The 15469-nt window shown below is 54.8% G+C and overlaps 1 protein-coding gene across 1 annotated transcript; it reads left to right on the top strand.

Annotated features, from left to right (window-relative positions):
• Positions 1-9368: 9368 nt before the first annotated feature.
• NAT16 (N-acetyltransferase 16 (putative)) lies at positions 9369-15435 on the top strand. Its single transcript, XM_057749508.1, is given in 7 exon segments — positions 9369-9402; positions 11472-11881; positions 12633-12747; positions 12750-12853; positions 13452-13501; positions 13503-13750; positions 13753-15435. Coding segments are annotated over 7 exon segments (1215 nt in total). The 3' UTR covers positions 14007-15435.
• Positions 15436-15469: the final 34 nt, after the last annotated feature.

Below are 15469 nucleotides of genomic sequence, written 5' to 3'. Positions count from 1 at the left end.
CCTCATCTTCATCTAGCCTTGGCCTTCATCCATACAACCTCCAGCCCATCCAGCTGCTGATTCCAGTGCCCTGAGACCCAATCCTGTGCGCCAATAAAAGCTAGTTCTCTGACACCACTACTTCATAGAATCAGAGGCCCACAGAGCTCCTGCTCTCGCTCTGGGAGTGAGCATGCCCAGGTGTAATCCACCCCCATGCTAATGGACCACAGAGTGGCTGCCTTCAACCGGGTATCAGGACCCTGAATTCTCCTCCACCAGGGGCTTAACTCAGCTGCATGAGCTTGCAGAAGCCTCTTCGCTTGGCTGGGTCCCTTCTCCCTCTGTGAATAAAAGCATCTGCTTAGCTAAGAGCTGTAGGGCATCAGGAAGGAGTTGGGGCAGATAGCTCCCTGGATGCGTACGCTTTGAAGAGTGGACAAGATTTGGGTAGCCTGAGACGATAGTGTGGATGGTGAAATACCGTGACTAAAAGCTGACTGTGGTCAAGGGTACCTGACAGTAGGGAGGGTTGGAATGATCCCTGGATATAAAAAAGACAGAGTAAAGTACATAGCTTGCTTCTGCATCTCCTCCCCCTCCTTTATGTTCCCTTGGGGCTGGGAGATCAGATGAAGCACGGATTTCTGTTACCAGCCTTCAGCTCTCCTGCAGGCCCAGGATTAGGTCCACATGAATCATTCGCTTAATGACACAGACCTGCTGTGAGGACTTAGTGATTAAGACTGAAGGGTGTGGAGCAGAGATTGGCAAAATAAGAGCCAATGAGTGTACTGTCATCATCACATCACCCCCGGCACCATCACTGCTCAGCACCGGCGAAATGAGAGGGGCGGATGAGACAGTCTGAGGGGCTTTAGGTGGTCCGAGCATCCTTTGACTTGTGTCTGTCCTGTTTGCAGACTGGCTTTGTGTGTATACCCAGGACTTGGATACAGAATAACTTGTTTGAAAGGTAACTGAATGTAACTGTATTTCTCTTTGTCTGTCTTAGAAAATGTATTCACTGGAAGAATTTTCCCTTGTCCCTGGGTAAAAATCTTGGCAGTCCCATGATGAACCTGGGTCATCATCAGGTGGTAAGCTCTACGTTCACTTAAAGTTGGTACCTAGAAATGTGTAGTCAGTGTAGTAATTAACACTTCCGTCTTCATCCAAGGGTAGGAATTTTTCCCTCTCCAGCAAGGGCTCGCTAGCTGTTCGCAGGCTGCCTGCTTGGCCAGAAGTGGCAGTTGGGGGAAGATAGAGTCAAAAGGGGTGAAATGGATGTGTTTTCCCCGCTCCCTTAGCAGCTGCTGTTACTGGTCCCCTTGGTGTTGGAATGTGGGGCAGAGGGGGGAAAAGGGGGCCCCAAAGTTCTTGAGTGCACTCTCATGAGATAGCATGTGTTCTCTGGGCCTCCAGATCGTTGAAGTTGATTTCTTTTTCTTGTGGGTACCTGCATGGATTCTTTGCAGTCTTCCCTTCAAGTCCCCCTGGGAGCTTCGGTGCTCTCTGTGCCTCATCATCTGTCCTTGGTTGTCTGTCCACGCATTCACCATTGGTTTCCCTGTAGGAGCTCCATTACGCTCTCAAGCTGAGGGATGTGGAGAGTGATGGGAAAAAATGGCTCCAGTCTTGGGCATCCTAGGCCCAGATACCCTTGGAGAACACCCACTTGTCCATCCTTCTTTCCTGGATGGGAATGTCCAGTCAGCCACAGGCTGGCCCCTAGATTTCCCTGGTAAGCACAGCCCCAAAACACTGGGGACATATGAAGCTTTTTGAGTCTTGAAGCCTTTTGCCACTGACCTTGTGAATTGCCCATTGTGGGAAGTGCTCTAAAAGTCCTCCACAAACCCCTCCCTCTTTTGTCTCCAAACTCTGATCTTGTCATGGGTAAGGGGCTCAAAAGTTGCTTCTCAACTATTTGCTTGGAAAATGCTGCATGTGCTGTGGGCCGGGCCTTTTTGGAATGCGGGACCTGTTGACTGTGTGTTCATGCTGTAGCCCAGACTTCAGTGTGAGCCTCATATGTGTTTTTCCCTGGGTTCTTCCCATGAGAAGCAAAGGTACTAACTTCAGTGTAAACCAGCCACCAAGAGCTGGGATGTGAGGATTAGTTGGTGGAGTTTCTTCCTCCAGGAAGCCCCCTGCCCTTCCTCCATGTGAGCAGTGGGCACCTCTCTGTGGAGCACTTGGGTTGGGCCTGGTGTTAGATAAGTAATGGGCCCTGTGTATGGAACTGGTGCTGGGGAGGGAGGAGGGGGTTTCATCCCCTATCAGGCCCCTGTCTGAAATCCAAGACTAATGAAATTTGGGTGGAGGGCAAAGTGTTCCCAGTACCTGTGATGGCAGTCTGGCAAATTTCTTAGGAAAGGGGCCAGATCGGATCCCAATGGAGAGATAAAGAATCACAAGGTGACGTGACCCTCCATGGGAAGCATCTGAGTCGGGGAGAAGTCACAACACGAACCAGAAAGGTCCAGAAAGGTCAAGGTCAGACTTCTGTCTCTGGGAGAGACACTTGGCCTTCATGTGTGTGTGGGGCAAGTAGGACGTGTTGTTACTGCTGAGGGTTGTGGAGAGTCTGTGCAGGGCAGAGGGAGTGGAAACATGACAGGTGTGCCACTCCCATGAATATCCCTCCAGGGTCCACTTGAGTAAGATGAGTGCCACTTCCCTGATGACATGCCAGCTTGGCAACCTTCCTGTCCAGTGTGACCCGGCACAGGCAGCCCCCCCCCCCCCATCATCCACCTTCTGAGTGTGCAGTGCAGTCTCTCTAGGAAGCCATCCACAACTGGGAGGAAGCCATAGGCCATGCTTCTCACCCTTTGCTGAGCCTCCCCATGCAAGCTCTGCACATCTCTGACCTCAGACTTTCTGAGGGTAAACTAAATGTCCCCTGGTCCCCATTTGCCTCCTGACATCTGGCTTTCTAGCCTCCCTCATTAGGCATCCGTCTTGGGTGAGAGTTGGTCTAAGGGGCTGGCGTCTGGCCTGGAGAAGGGTGGAGAATCCCACTGCCAGGGCCAAGGCACAGCCTCCTGCTAGTCCGGGAAGACCACGGACCACGTCCAGGCAAGGGGCACAGCCCACTGGACTGAGATACCAGGTAGACCCCTCAGAATGGCCTTTTGCACATCAATTGCATCCCAGCAGCTGCTGTCCTATGGGTTCCAACTTGGAACTAAATCCCTAAACCCAACTGTCAGCTTCACAGCTTGGGGGTTAGGCCCAGACCCTGATCAGCACTGGATGCCCTCGTAGGAATCAAGACTAAACAGGAGGAGCTTGAGCCCAGACCTCTAGCAGGTGGCCCGTTCCTTCTGGTGTTGGCTTCCAGGACCTAGGTCATCACAGAGAAATGTGCCACACGGCTGCCCTAGTGCTGTGACAATGGCCATTTTTTGAGAGCAGATATAGGACAGATTGGAAGGCATTTATTTTTAAGGGGAGGCTTGACCATGAACCTGGCTTTGTGGACCCAAAGTGGTCCATGAGACATCACAGTGCCGATGGGGAAGCGGCAGGGAGAAGGGGCCACTGAGTGGTCATCAGGGAAAGAATACCCATCTGCAGGTCCCACAGACCTGGCTTTGGGTCCCAGCTCCATCAGCTATTGACCCTGACGTTGGCCAAGTCACTTAACCTTTCCAAACCTTACCAGTTTCCCTGGTAACATGGGGCTACCTACTTCAGAGTTGTGGGTTTTTTGAACTTTTTATTGAATTACCACACAGACAAGTGCACAAGTCACAAGGACACGCCTTCATTGTTCATCAACTGAACATACACAGGGTTGTCCTGGCAAGAGAATGAGATGCACTCAAGCTTGTGGGACGGCTGCACTAGTATCCTTGTGTGTGGATTGAGGAGAACTGTCACCCACCGGCTTCCCTCCCTTCTGTACCCTTGGATTTCCTGCTGGGTGGGTGCCCACTCACCCAGGATGGAGCCAGCAGGAAACATCTGGAAGGCTTTTCAGAGAAAGAAGACAGGGGTCAGCACTTGGAAGGGCTGTGCTGGGGAGGAGCCTTTAGAACCAGTAGAGGAACTGACCCAGCAGACTGGAGGAGGTTAGGGCCAGTTAGAGCATCATTACAGCTGTTTCAGAAGCTCCAGCCCCAGACACTGAGTATCCCGCAGGGTCAGACTTCAGCCCGGCCCCTGGCGCCATCCCCACTCACCTGCCACCCATGCAGACCCTAACGTGGGCTCTTTTCTGGTCCTTCTGCTGGTCATTCCTCCTGAGCTCCAGCTCCTGTGGATCCTCACCAACTGCTCGTCCCTCTGGCCCTGAAAACCCAACCTATCTGCAGCGAAAACATAGCACCTGCAGAGCCAATGAACTCCATATCCTGTACTTCCTGCTGCCACCAGACGTTATCCTTCCCCAGTTACACGCTAGGGATGCCAGAATTGCCTTCACCTCCTTCCTCTCTCCCCATCTTCCAGAACCCCAGTCACACTTCCTGGTCTCCTGTCTTCCTTCTAAGTGTTTCTCAGATGCTTCTCTTACTCCAGGCCCCGATCCCTCCCGTGGACTTCCTCTGGGACCACTCCTCAGAGAGCAGAGGTCTGGCCTCTCATCTCCCATCTCACACCTTCTCACGCTGGCAAGACGCTCTCCCTAAAACAGTTTCATCATGTCACTCCTCCTGTTGACTGGAAATGGATCCTCTCTGGTAGAAGGTGTGACCTCCTCAGCACAGCATTCGAGGGACCCCCCAAACAGCACCCAGCCCAGACACACAAAAATACTCTCTGCTTGTATCTCGGGGCTGCATCCAAAGAGAGGTGGTCTCTGTGCAACTCAGAAAAAGAAAGTTCCAGGTTGGGCAGTGACAGCCATTTGCTATGGGATCTTTTCTTTGAGGAAGTGCAGGTGCCACATGCACGGAGAGATGGGTCACTGAACTGCCTTAAGGGGTCTATGCTATTCTCAAGAGCTCTGGACTCCGCGGTACAGAGCCATCAAGGAGCTTCCCCGTCCCATTTCTCCTTCCGGCTATCTGCATAATAACCCCCAACACTGTGTGCTTTCTCCTCCTCCCTGGAAGAGTCTAACTGACAAATACATGACTATATGCCTTAGGAGCACAGCTAATTGCCTCCTGGCAGGGCTTCTTCCTTCCCTGCTATTGTCCATGTGGCCACCAGAGGGCGACCTCTACTCACAAGGCAAATCTGTCATTTTCCTGCTTAAAGCCCTCCCCTGGCTGGCCAGCACCTGCCTACAGGATGGGTGTAAAGGAGAATTGCTTGTTCTTGCAAAACAGGCTGTTTCTCAGCTCTGGGCTTTGCTCAGGCTTTCCATCCAGCAGGAGGGACCCTGCCCTTCTTTGTTATTTGGAGGGGAATTTCCTTTTCTTTGGCCACACAGCCAGGCATGTGGGATTTTAGTTCCAGGACCAGGGATCGAACCCTCGCCCCCTGCATTGGAATTGCGAAGTTTTAACCATTGGACTGCCAGGGAAGTCCCTGGAGGAGAATTTTTAAGACCTAGTTTGGGTCTCGCTTTTAGGACATCTCCCTTGACCAGCCAACCTGGCAGGCTGGCCCAAGGCATCCTCTCCTCTGCACTTACACAGGGCTTCCCGAAAATCTAGCACAATACTCTGTGTCACTTTAAACCATCAATTTATCCAAAAAGTTGGATAGCTTCAGCATTAAGAAGTACACTAACAGCGTTGGATTGCATCACAGTAGCCTGTGTAGAATCCCTGAGTTCATAATCGTTCTGAAAGTAGTAATCGATCCCCACTGAAGGATGCTGAGGAACCACCACATTATTTGAAAAGTTAACAAATAAAGGGAAAATATAAGCCTTTATCCAATCTTCCCTTCACATACTAATTCTAAGGGTAATTAATCATAGTAAAAGAGAACAGGTTTACTTTTATAGGCATATTCCAGTGAGTGAGGTGGGGTGGACCAGAATGACAGAGTAAGAATATCACCCTTTTGCAACCCCGAATAACTGACTGGATTTAAATCTTGAGCATTAATATCTGATAAAATTCCAATAAAACAACCATATTTGAGCCTTTGATGGGAGAATGCAACACCACCTACAGCTTGCACTTGAGAGAACTGGAACTTTGGGAAACTTTCAATTCTGATTCATCAAGGGAACTGGATGTGGCTGAATGTTGGACCCATCCAAGCATTTCTGGTGGCAGAGAGGAGGCTCCTGGTGAAAGGGGAGGAATTCCAGTATGATTGCATCTCCTTTTGGCCATTAGTGACATTTTCCTTCAACATCTTTAACTTCTGGAGGTCCTTTCCCATATTTCAACATTTTCCACTGTAACTGCACCTTTGTGAGATGCAGTGTTAGCAGTTTAAAAAATTAGAAATGGGGGAAAGACCTATTTTTAAAAAAAAGTTTGAGTGACTTACTTATTGGCCTATTTGACCTTGCAGTCAAAAGATGACTGTGACTTTACCGCTTGGGGTGGCTTTGTGTGGGGGAGTCCAGGAACATGAGCCTCCATCTTGTCTCATTAGCACAGCCAATGGGATTACTAGGTCATGGAGTGATCACCTTGGAAAGTATAAAACTGGGATGAGGTAGGTGAGAGGTCAGCTTTGATGGGAAGAGGGGAGCATGGGAGCTGGGCAGGACCTGGAGGGTGGACAAGGGAGCGGGTATCCCATTCTCAGCAGCACTTTACAGTGTTAAAAGACATTCACATCCATCACTTTCCTGGATCCTTACAGGTAGACCTGCAGGTGTCTTTATCTGACTTTATGGGGTGGAGCCCCCAGGAGATAAGAGCCTGAACCACAAGCTTGTTCAGAGTCAGGGGCAGTGCTGCAGCCACTCCCATTCTGGGTCCCCACTGTGCTCTTCCTCCCACCCTTCCTCCGCCCACCCGGGTTAGCATCCAGCTGTGTGCACACAGGTCTGTGTTCATGTAGTCGGGTGTCCGCAGGTGCACCTGGAAGTCTTTTTCTCTGCCTGCTGCCCCTGCGTGCTTCTGCCTCTTGGTGTTTCTTTCCTTCCTGATCTTCATGGGTTTCCAATTTCCTCTAGCAGTTTCTCCGATCGGGTCCCCAGGGTGTTCGGCTCTGCCTGCCCTTTCCAGCCACTATTACTTATCTGGCCTCCGGAGGTCGGAGAGAGGGGACAGGGGAGGCTGGCCTCCGGAGAAGGGGGACTGAGGGGCGAGGGGTACTCCCGGACAGAACATAGAGATGCTGCGGGCATGGAGCGTTAACTAAGCCAGCAATCAGCCCCCTCCACCAACACTCAAGACACCTCCCGACCCGCGGTCCCGCCCCCCAGGGAGAGGAGGGGTTGAATCTGATCTGCAAGGCTGGAGACCCACCCGGCTGCCCCCTCCTCACCGCCCAGGGCAATTCCGCTTTCCCACGCGCCCCTCCACCCCACCGCCTGCCACCGAGTCCGCTCCAGATCCTTGCCGGGTTTCCCTCGCGACGCTGGGGTCTCCGCCCCTCGGAGCCGGCGCCCATGCAGAGCCGGAGCAGAGCGGCGGGAGCTGCAATCACCGCCCGAATCCAGACGCGCTGGGCGTCCGAACTCGCGTGCGGGACTGAGCGGCGGCGCAGGTCCGGCCTTGGCTGTAAAACTCCGAGTCGGGACCGGACGGCACGGCCGAGTCCCCGCGCATCATTGGGAATTTGACCCCTTTCTAGGCACCGCTCCCTGTCTTTACGGACGGCCCAGATCGGCTTCTCAGCAGCCCGGCCCTGGCCCTCACTCGGGAGAGGTAGGGTAGTTCCTGGGCCTGGGGGCGGGGGGCTCTTGTGCTCCTGCCCCGAGGAATGGGGGCAGCAGAAGGCCACGCCCCCCAGGGGAGGACAGCCGCCGCGACCCCTACGGCCCAACCCGTTCCACGCCCTTGTCCTAGAAAACTCGAGACCCGCCTTCGCACAGGTGTTCAGAGCGCTTTCCCTCCTCCACCCCATCATCATTTGGCTCCCATCTGTCCCCAGCGTCTGGTGCCCAGGGGCACTCCTGCCAAGTAGACAGCTTCCAATGGGATGTCCCTCCCGCCTGCTTCCCCAAAAGACAGTGGACGACCCTCCAATACAGGCGCCCCTTCTCCAACATTATGGTCCTCTGCGGAACGCCTCTCCCCAGCTCGTTGGTCCATCTTCCTCACCCCCTGCCTCTGCCCCACTTCGTCTCCCCTGCTTCTGCTCGCAAGTCTCTGTTCTCTTCCAGCCTCTTTTGTAGTTTTTTCCTCCCCTTGACCCCCTTCCCCACCACATACCGAGGGGAGAAGGGGGTGTGTCACTCTGCTTTCTCATTGCAGTCTCCTTAGTGAGAGGGGTTGTGCTTGGACTTATTTGGCATATGCTACACCCCGAGTCACAAGGTGTCTTGTCTGTGACTTGGTATCCATGCCTCTCCTCTGACCCCCTTCTCTCCCATCAACTCCCGGTTGCCTTTGTCTCCTTTCTGCCTCAGTTCCGGTCCTTTTCGTTCTGTTCTTTGGGTGCTTTGTGTAACTGCAGTCTCTTTGTCTCCGCCTCTCCTCTCTCTGCTTCTTCTGCTCCGTCTTCCAGCTCAGAGAAGCAGCGACATCAGGGACATCAATATTTCAGGTGTGTTGGGGTGGGGGCGAGGTGGGGTCGGAGGTGGGCTCCCGGCATGCCCAGCCATGGCTCCAGTCATCCTCTTCCCACAGTGGGTTATTCATATTTATGAGGTTGAGAGAATGGATACAAGGATGATCAGGGAAGTGCTGCCCCTTTTCCTGGAAGCTGGTCCAGGGGGTGCTCTACTACATCTCCCATAGTGCCCTGGGTCACAGGGCTGCCTCTGCCTCTGCCTAGATACCTAATGGGAGTTAGAATTCAAAGAGCCAGGTTGGAAGGTGGGAAGGGATCAGAGTGTGGAGCAAGGGTTGTGGGGCCCGCTGGCTGCTTTGGCTTGGCCTGGAACCCCTGACCTGCTTTGTCCCCAGCACCCACCTCCCCAGGGTTGAAGGACCTTGGAACGTTTCCTTCTCCCCCAAAGGGAATAGGCGTGCCTGAAAAGAAAAGATGCAGAGTGAATTAGCAAGGTCTCCATTCTTTCCTGTGACCCTGGGAATCCCCTCCCCTGACATACATCTTTATTGAGAGTAGACACACTCTTTGGCCATAGTCTCCCCATCTTGAAAATAAGAGGGAAATAGGAGCCTAATGTTTTCATCTAGTTGGATGTGTTTCAGTCTACATGTTGCTCCCATTCTGCCCCCTTTTGGGGCAGTGGGGAATTGCTGGAGTTATCACTGAACTACCAGCTTGTACTTTCCAGGGACCCATGAACAGCTGGTGAGGTTGTCTAGAGATCCAGACGGGAGCCACAAGCTCACCTGCTTGTCACTGGGACCCATCATCCCCAGAGCCTGGCACAAGGAGTCGGAATGAGCGCGTTTGGGCGCATCGAAATTGCTGACGGTGGGGAGAGGGCGGTGGGGGTTCCTCCCACAATCTCATCTCTGCTTGTGAGTCAGCTTAGTCCTTAGCACTTGGGACCTTTGACTCCTGCCAAGGACCCAGTCATGCCCACCTTGCTCTTCAGGCTGGGCTGGGAGATCTCCCCACTGGCCTGAGAGCCAGGAAAACTTCACTTTTAGCCTGGCTTTTCCCAAGCTGAGTCACCTTAGGCAAGACCGTAACCATCTTGGGCCTCACTTGATTTCCTCTTTGTGAAAGGATTGAGCCAGGTGGTCCCTAAGGGCCCTGGTGAGGCCTCTAAGATCCTCTGAGCCTGTGCTTCTCCCTCCCCTCTGATGATACAGGCTTTAGGTCTCTTACGTCGCCCCATCTTACCTGGGAGAGCCTTAAGCATCGGCATTAGGCTGAAATGCAAGATCAAGAAGGAGCCGTTGTTTTAAAGCTTGCTTGTATAGGAAGCACACTGTGCTTATATAAGCCATGTTTGTGATATGGAAGTTAAAATCATCCCCAACCCACCCCTTGGTGCCCCTGTTGGTCCCATCTCTCAAGCCCAGTTTATGTTTTTGTAAGAGAGAGAGAGGGGGACTAATCAACCCAATGTCATGGCCTCAGAATAGCTGGTATGTGTGTCCCCTGGGATGAGGCTTATGTAGGTTAGTGAGGGGACAATTCTCATTGGCTGAAAGAGAGAAGAGGGGATTTGATTGGTTGATTTTGTTAGTCTGGAGGAGAGAGATCTGGAAATGAGGAGTCATCTGGACTTGGAGATAGAGGTTTCTGGTCAGGGGAGAAAGAAGAGCTGGATGCCAAAGGGGTACCAGGTCCACAGGCTATTGACCCAAAAAGAGACTCTGAGGAATGGGAAGAACAGGGGCAGCCTGAGTGGGAGTTGAAGGAAGGATTACAAGAAGAGACTTACAAAAAGGAGAAAAGAAGAGAGAGAAGGGGAGGGACTCCATCTTTGGAGGGTAAGTCAGTGGGGTGGGGGCATGGGTGATCTTGGTGGGTATTTTGTTTGCTGGAGTTCCAACAGAGCCCTTTTCAAAATGATCACCTAGCTCTGGAGTGGAGCCAAGTCCCTCTGGAGAAGGAGGGAACAGACTCAAAGAGGAAGGACAAATGGCTTGACAATATTTTATTTTATTTTATTTTATTATTTTGGCTGCGTTGGGTCTTCGTTGCTGCACACAGGCTTTCTCTAGTTGCAGCAAGCGGGGGCTACTTTTTGTTGCAGTGTGCGGGCTTCTCCTTGCAGTGGCTTCTCTTGTTGCAGAGCACCAGCTCTAGGTGCTCGGGCTTCAGTAGTTGTGGCATGAAAGCTCTAGAGCGCAGGCTCAATAGTTTTGGTGCGTGGGCTTAGTTGCTCCACAGCATGTGGGATCTTCCCAGTCCAAGGGTGGAACCTGTGTCCTCTGTATTGGCAGGTGGATTCTCAACCACTGTGCCACCAGGGAAGTCCGGCTAGACATTTTCTAATGGAACTGTCCATCTGTCCACTCCTTGGTTTATGTTTGAATATGTGTTGTGGTGTGGAGGGCACTTGGGCAGTAATATGGAGAGATCTGGGGTCTAAACCCCAACCTTTTGCCCTGGGATGATAAGTGGCAGTAGCGGGAGGGGAGAGGAGTTGAACCCTCTACTTCCCCACCTTTTCTCCACTGGGAGAGGAGGGCTGTGGGAGCCCTCCTGTAGGGGGCATGGAGATGATGGAAATCTGTTTCTTATCATGGTCTGCAGAGAGGTGGTGGGGCCCTTGAAGGGGTGTCCCTCTATTATTCCCCTCAAGGGCCTTCTGTCCTTAATCTGGGTTCTTGGAGGGTGACAAGGGATGGAGGAACTCAAGGTGTCCTGAGTGTGGGTGTTAGGAGCATCCTGGAAGGTGGAACACGGCAAGACTGGGAGCTCTGGGAGCTGGTGGGAGGAGGGGAGTTGGAAGCCCTCTATTCCCAGGGTCTGTGAGAAGAGAAGGGATGTTTACATAGGAAGGGCTTGGGAGGACTATGTGGAGGGGGCCAACTGTGGAAACAGGGGGCTCTGACTCCGGTGCTGGATTCTCTTCTCTGCAGGATCATGGCGCCGGAAGCCAGCTGTGATGGAGGGAGCCACCTCGGAGGTCTCTAAGGCTGAAAAAGAGGCTGAGTCAGGTGCAGAGGCATGCTCAGAGACCCCACCACAGGAGGCCAGGGCCGAGTCCAGTCCCAGATTGGGGCTTGAGGCCGAGGCTGAGCCCCTAGGGGCCAAGTCAGTACCTGAGGCCAAGGCCAAGTCCTTGGGGTCCAAGCCCAGGTCCGGATCGGGGCCTGAGGTTGAGGCCGACCCTTTGGACTTCGTGGTGGCCACAGAACGGGAGTTTGAGGAAGTGCTGGCCATCTCAGGGGACATCTATGGTGGCCTCGAGTACCTTCCCAGCCGCTCCCACAGCTGGCTTCGGGATCCCGACCGCACAGTGGTGCTGGCCAAGCGCGACGGAGGAGTGGTGAGAGCCGGGGATCCGGGGGGCAGGTGAAAAGGGGTGAAGCCACGTTGGGGTGCATGGATCTTTGGAAGTGGAGAAAAGGAGCCTCGCCTCAGCCCTCGTCCGGTTGCTGAAGAAATAGAATCGGCTTTGGAACCAAAGAGCAAGGCGTGCGGATCCAGGGGCCCAGCCAGTGTGGGTGGGTGGGGGATGTGTAGAACTCGGAATAGCGGAGGAACATGAGGGAATGATGACAGCTTCAGTGTTTTAGGATTCCTTTGAGGAGTTTCTGGCGGAAGGAGCACAGAAAGAGGGGAGCAGACAAGAGGGGGTAGTCTGGGGGTGGGAGCAGCTAGAATGGGGTCTGGACCCCTGAGTAGACTGAACTCTGGCACCAACAGGGCCTGGACGCAGGAGTAGCTCAGAGATGGGCTCTGGGGTGGAGCTAAGGGGAAGCGGGGCGCAGCAAGCTCCTGGGGGTGGAGCCAAAGAAAGAGGGCGTGGTGAATGGGCGGGGACCTGATGCGCGGCGGGGAGGGTCTGGAGCATCTCAAGAGGTGGAAGAGACGCCCGCGAATGATCTTTCTGCGGGCTCTTGAATCCAAGACCTAAGTGCTGAGGGGAGCTCCCTGGGCAGGCCCCGGGTCTGGCCCAGCGCCTGGGGTGGTGACGATGGAGTGCTCAGCGCGGGGGAAGAGGAGAACCCCTTGAACCGAGAGCCCTGGCAGGGGCAGAGGCGGGGCGGGGGCCCCCTAACGGCCTCCGTCCTCAGAGGGCGCTGGAGTTGGTTCACGTGATCGACGCCGGGGAGACGGCGCTGGTGGAGCGGCTGCGCGTGACGCCCCGGGAGCGCGGCAAGGGCGTGGCTGGGCTGCGACAGCGCTTCTGCTTGCTCTCAGGCGACAGCATCCGGGGGTCAAGCTGGCACGACTCACCCGGAACGACCATCTGGGGCCCCGGGAGCTGAAGAAATACCGCCTAATCACCAAACAGGTGAGAAGGACAAGGGAGCGCGAATGGACCGGCCTCTCCTCAGGGGGCCTCCCGGGCGTTGTCCCCCCCCCCCACGTGCAGCCAGTCGCAGGCTCTCTTTCGCTGCCGGCTCTGCCGAGTGGGGGCGCCCATGAGCCCTGCTCTGGGACTCCCAGCCCTTATCCAGGCCGTTTTGCCCAGGGAAAGTCAAACAGCTCCCGACTTGCAGTCTTTAAACCCTCGGTCCTGGAGCCCAGGCGTCCGGACTTCGTGACCTTGCCTCTCCTACATCGATCCTGCCTCCTTTCAGAGACCCAAATATCCTAATCTTGAGCCGTTGTCCTTACCCTCCGCCTCCCCCATCCTACCGACTGATCAGCTTCCCTCGCTTCCACTCTTGGGGCCCGCATCCCCAGGTCCTTGACTATTCCACCTTGATGCCCCCTCTCCTTGGGGATCCAGGTATTTAGGAGGCCTTACCCCTGGCTCCTGCATGCTCTCACATACCCCACTTCCCCTGGCCCCGCACGGTCGGCCCTCCCGAGGGGTCCAGGTGGGAGCCCGTGGGAGTGAAGATGCCAAGAGGCGCCGGGCTCACAGCCCTCCTGCCGCCCGTCAGGGCATCCTTTTGGTCCAATTCAACGCGTCGGCTCTGCTGGAAGGGCTGGGCGCGGCTGGCGGCACTGCGGGCCTCCGGCACCTTCTCGCCGCTACCCACCAAGGCCGTGTCGAAGGCTGGCGGCGACTTGGCGCGCCTCCTGCTGTCTCCCTCCGTGCTGCGCGACGTGCTTCCAGGCGGGACCATCATCCAGGACTGGCAGCCCTGCCGGCCGAGCGAGAGTAACCTGTGCCTTCTGACGGCTGAGGGCTTGGAGTGGCGCGTGGACAGCCGCGCGCACCCGCGCGTGCTCACGCTGTGCGCCCCTTACCCGTTCTGCTTGGCGACAACGGCACGTGGCGCCACCTCAACATCGACGGCTTTGGCAGCGACGGAGCACAGGTGCAGAGCCAGCATCTGCAGCGCCAGGCCCCGCGTCTTGACCTCAACGTCATGTGTCAGCTCTTCCTGGCGCCCCAGTTGTGGTCACAGCTGGCTGACTTCTGCCAGGCTGGCTTGGGGCTCGAGCTGGTCAAGAGTCATACCGAACAGTACCTGCTGGAGGCCGACATCTAAAGCCTCTCCAGTCGGAGGGGAGAGAGGATGCACTTTAGACCCACCTCGTTCCTCGGATCCTCCCAAAGCCCCGCCCCTACTGCTTTTGAGCTTCGCCCCTCCCCCTGCCCTCGTTCACCGCCTCTGCTGCCTACTCTTACCCGCTGTCCATCCCACCCTTCCCTTTTCCCCTTATCTCTCTGCCATCTTGACACTACCACCCCCAAACGCAGTTTTCCACACCCTGATCTGAACCACCGGCTTTGGGGGAGCCACTTGCGCTGCTCTGGTCCGCGCCTTCCTTTTCCCCGGCAAAGAATGGGTTCCTTCACAGCTTCAGAGCCTTTCCCCGTTGGTGCCCCAGCCTGGGAGTGTACTCTATCTACCCTTTCTGGCTGCTCCCTTCTGCCCCCTCGTGGATGAAAGCTGGCAGACATGTGTGCAACGCCCAGCACCGGGCCAGGAGCACAGTTGCCCAATGCTTATTACTCTTCTTCCTTCCCATCTTTCTCAGGCCCTCAGAGCTTGCCTCCTACTCCTCTCCTCACCGCCCTCTCAGCCTCCTGTGCCTGAACCTCTGTTAGTTCTCCATTGCCCATTTGTCTGCCCCTCCATCCCCCTACCTCTTCCCCATGACCTTCATCACCCGTCCTGTGTGTAATATGGAAAAAGACCTTGTAATGTCCCACCCCCATCTGGCCTCTGCTTACACTCTGGTGATGCACTTGTCTAGGGCTGCTTCCCCTGATTAGGGTTTCCTCCAACTTTACATGATGGTGCTATTTTGCAGGCTCCCTTCTCTATGCCCCCAGCCAGGGGCTTGAAGCAGTCCCGTGAAGCAGAGGGTTCTGGGTGGAAAGTGTGGTGTAGCGGAGGGCAGGTCCCTCAACCTGGTGCAAGGCTGTCTCCTGGTTCTACCCGGGCTGCCTTCTAGACGGCTGGAACCCCCACGTCCAGATATTTCTGAACACCCCTCCCATCTTCTTGTTCCTTTACGCTTTTTGTTGACTTTGACAGGCTTCTATTTAAATGCAAGTAGTAACAGCTGCATTTGCACAGCGATGTCACGTACACGGGATCCTCACATCTCCTGCAGAGGGAGGACACCGAGGCTCAGAAAGACTCAAGTGACTTCCAAGTTGCTCGCAATAGCTGGGAGCCTGGCAGGGAATAGAAACCAGGTGTCCCCAGCCCAGAACATACCTCAGAACCTCACTGTAGCTGCAACTTCTTGTTGGACAATGGACAGCGTGCACAGGGTTCGCTGGGGATGGAATCAAAGACGTGGACAGAGGATGGCACCAGGAGGTGGAAGAAGGTGGACAGAGAGGAGAGCCACTGCCCCCCACTTTCCCCGTTATGGCCATGCTTCCCTGCCTTGCTTGGCTGCCCCCTGCGCCTGACTAATCTGCCGTTCTCCCTGTCACTTCAAGCATGTCTGTATTGCAATAAAATGGGTCCTTAGCCCACCTTCTGTGTCTGTT

Source organism: Hippopotamus amphibius, chromosome 9, assembly GCF_030028045.1.
Source record: "Hippopotamus amphibius kiboko isolate mHipAmp2 chromosome 9, mHipAmp2.hap2, whole genome shotgun sequence".
Taxonomy (NCBI): Eukaryota; Metazoa; Chordata; class Mammalia; order Artiodactyla; family Hippopotamidae; genus Hippopotamus; species Hippopotamus amphibius.
This window is presented reverse-complemented; position numbering and strand designations above follow the sequence as displayed.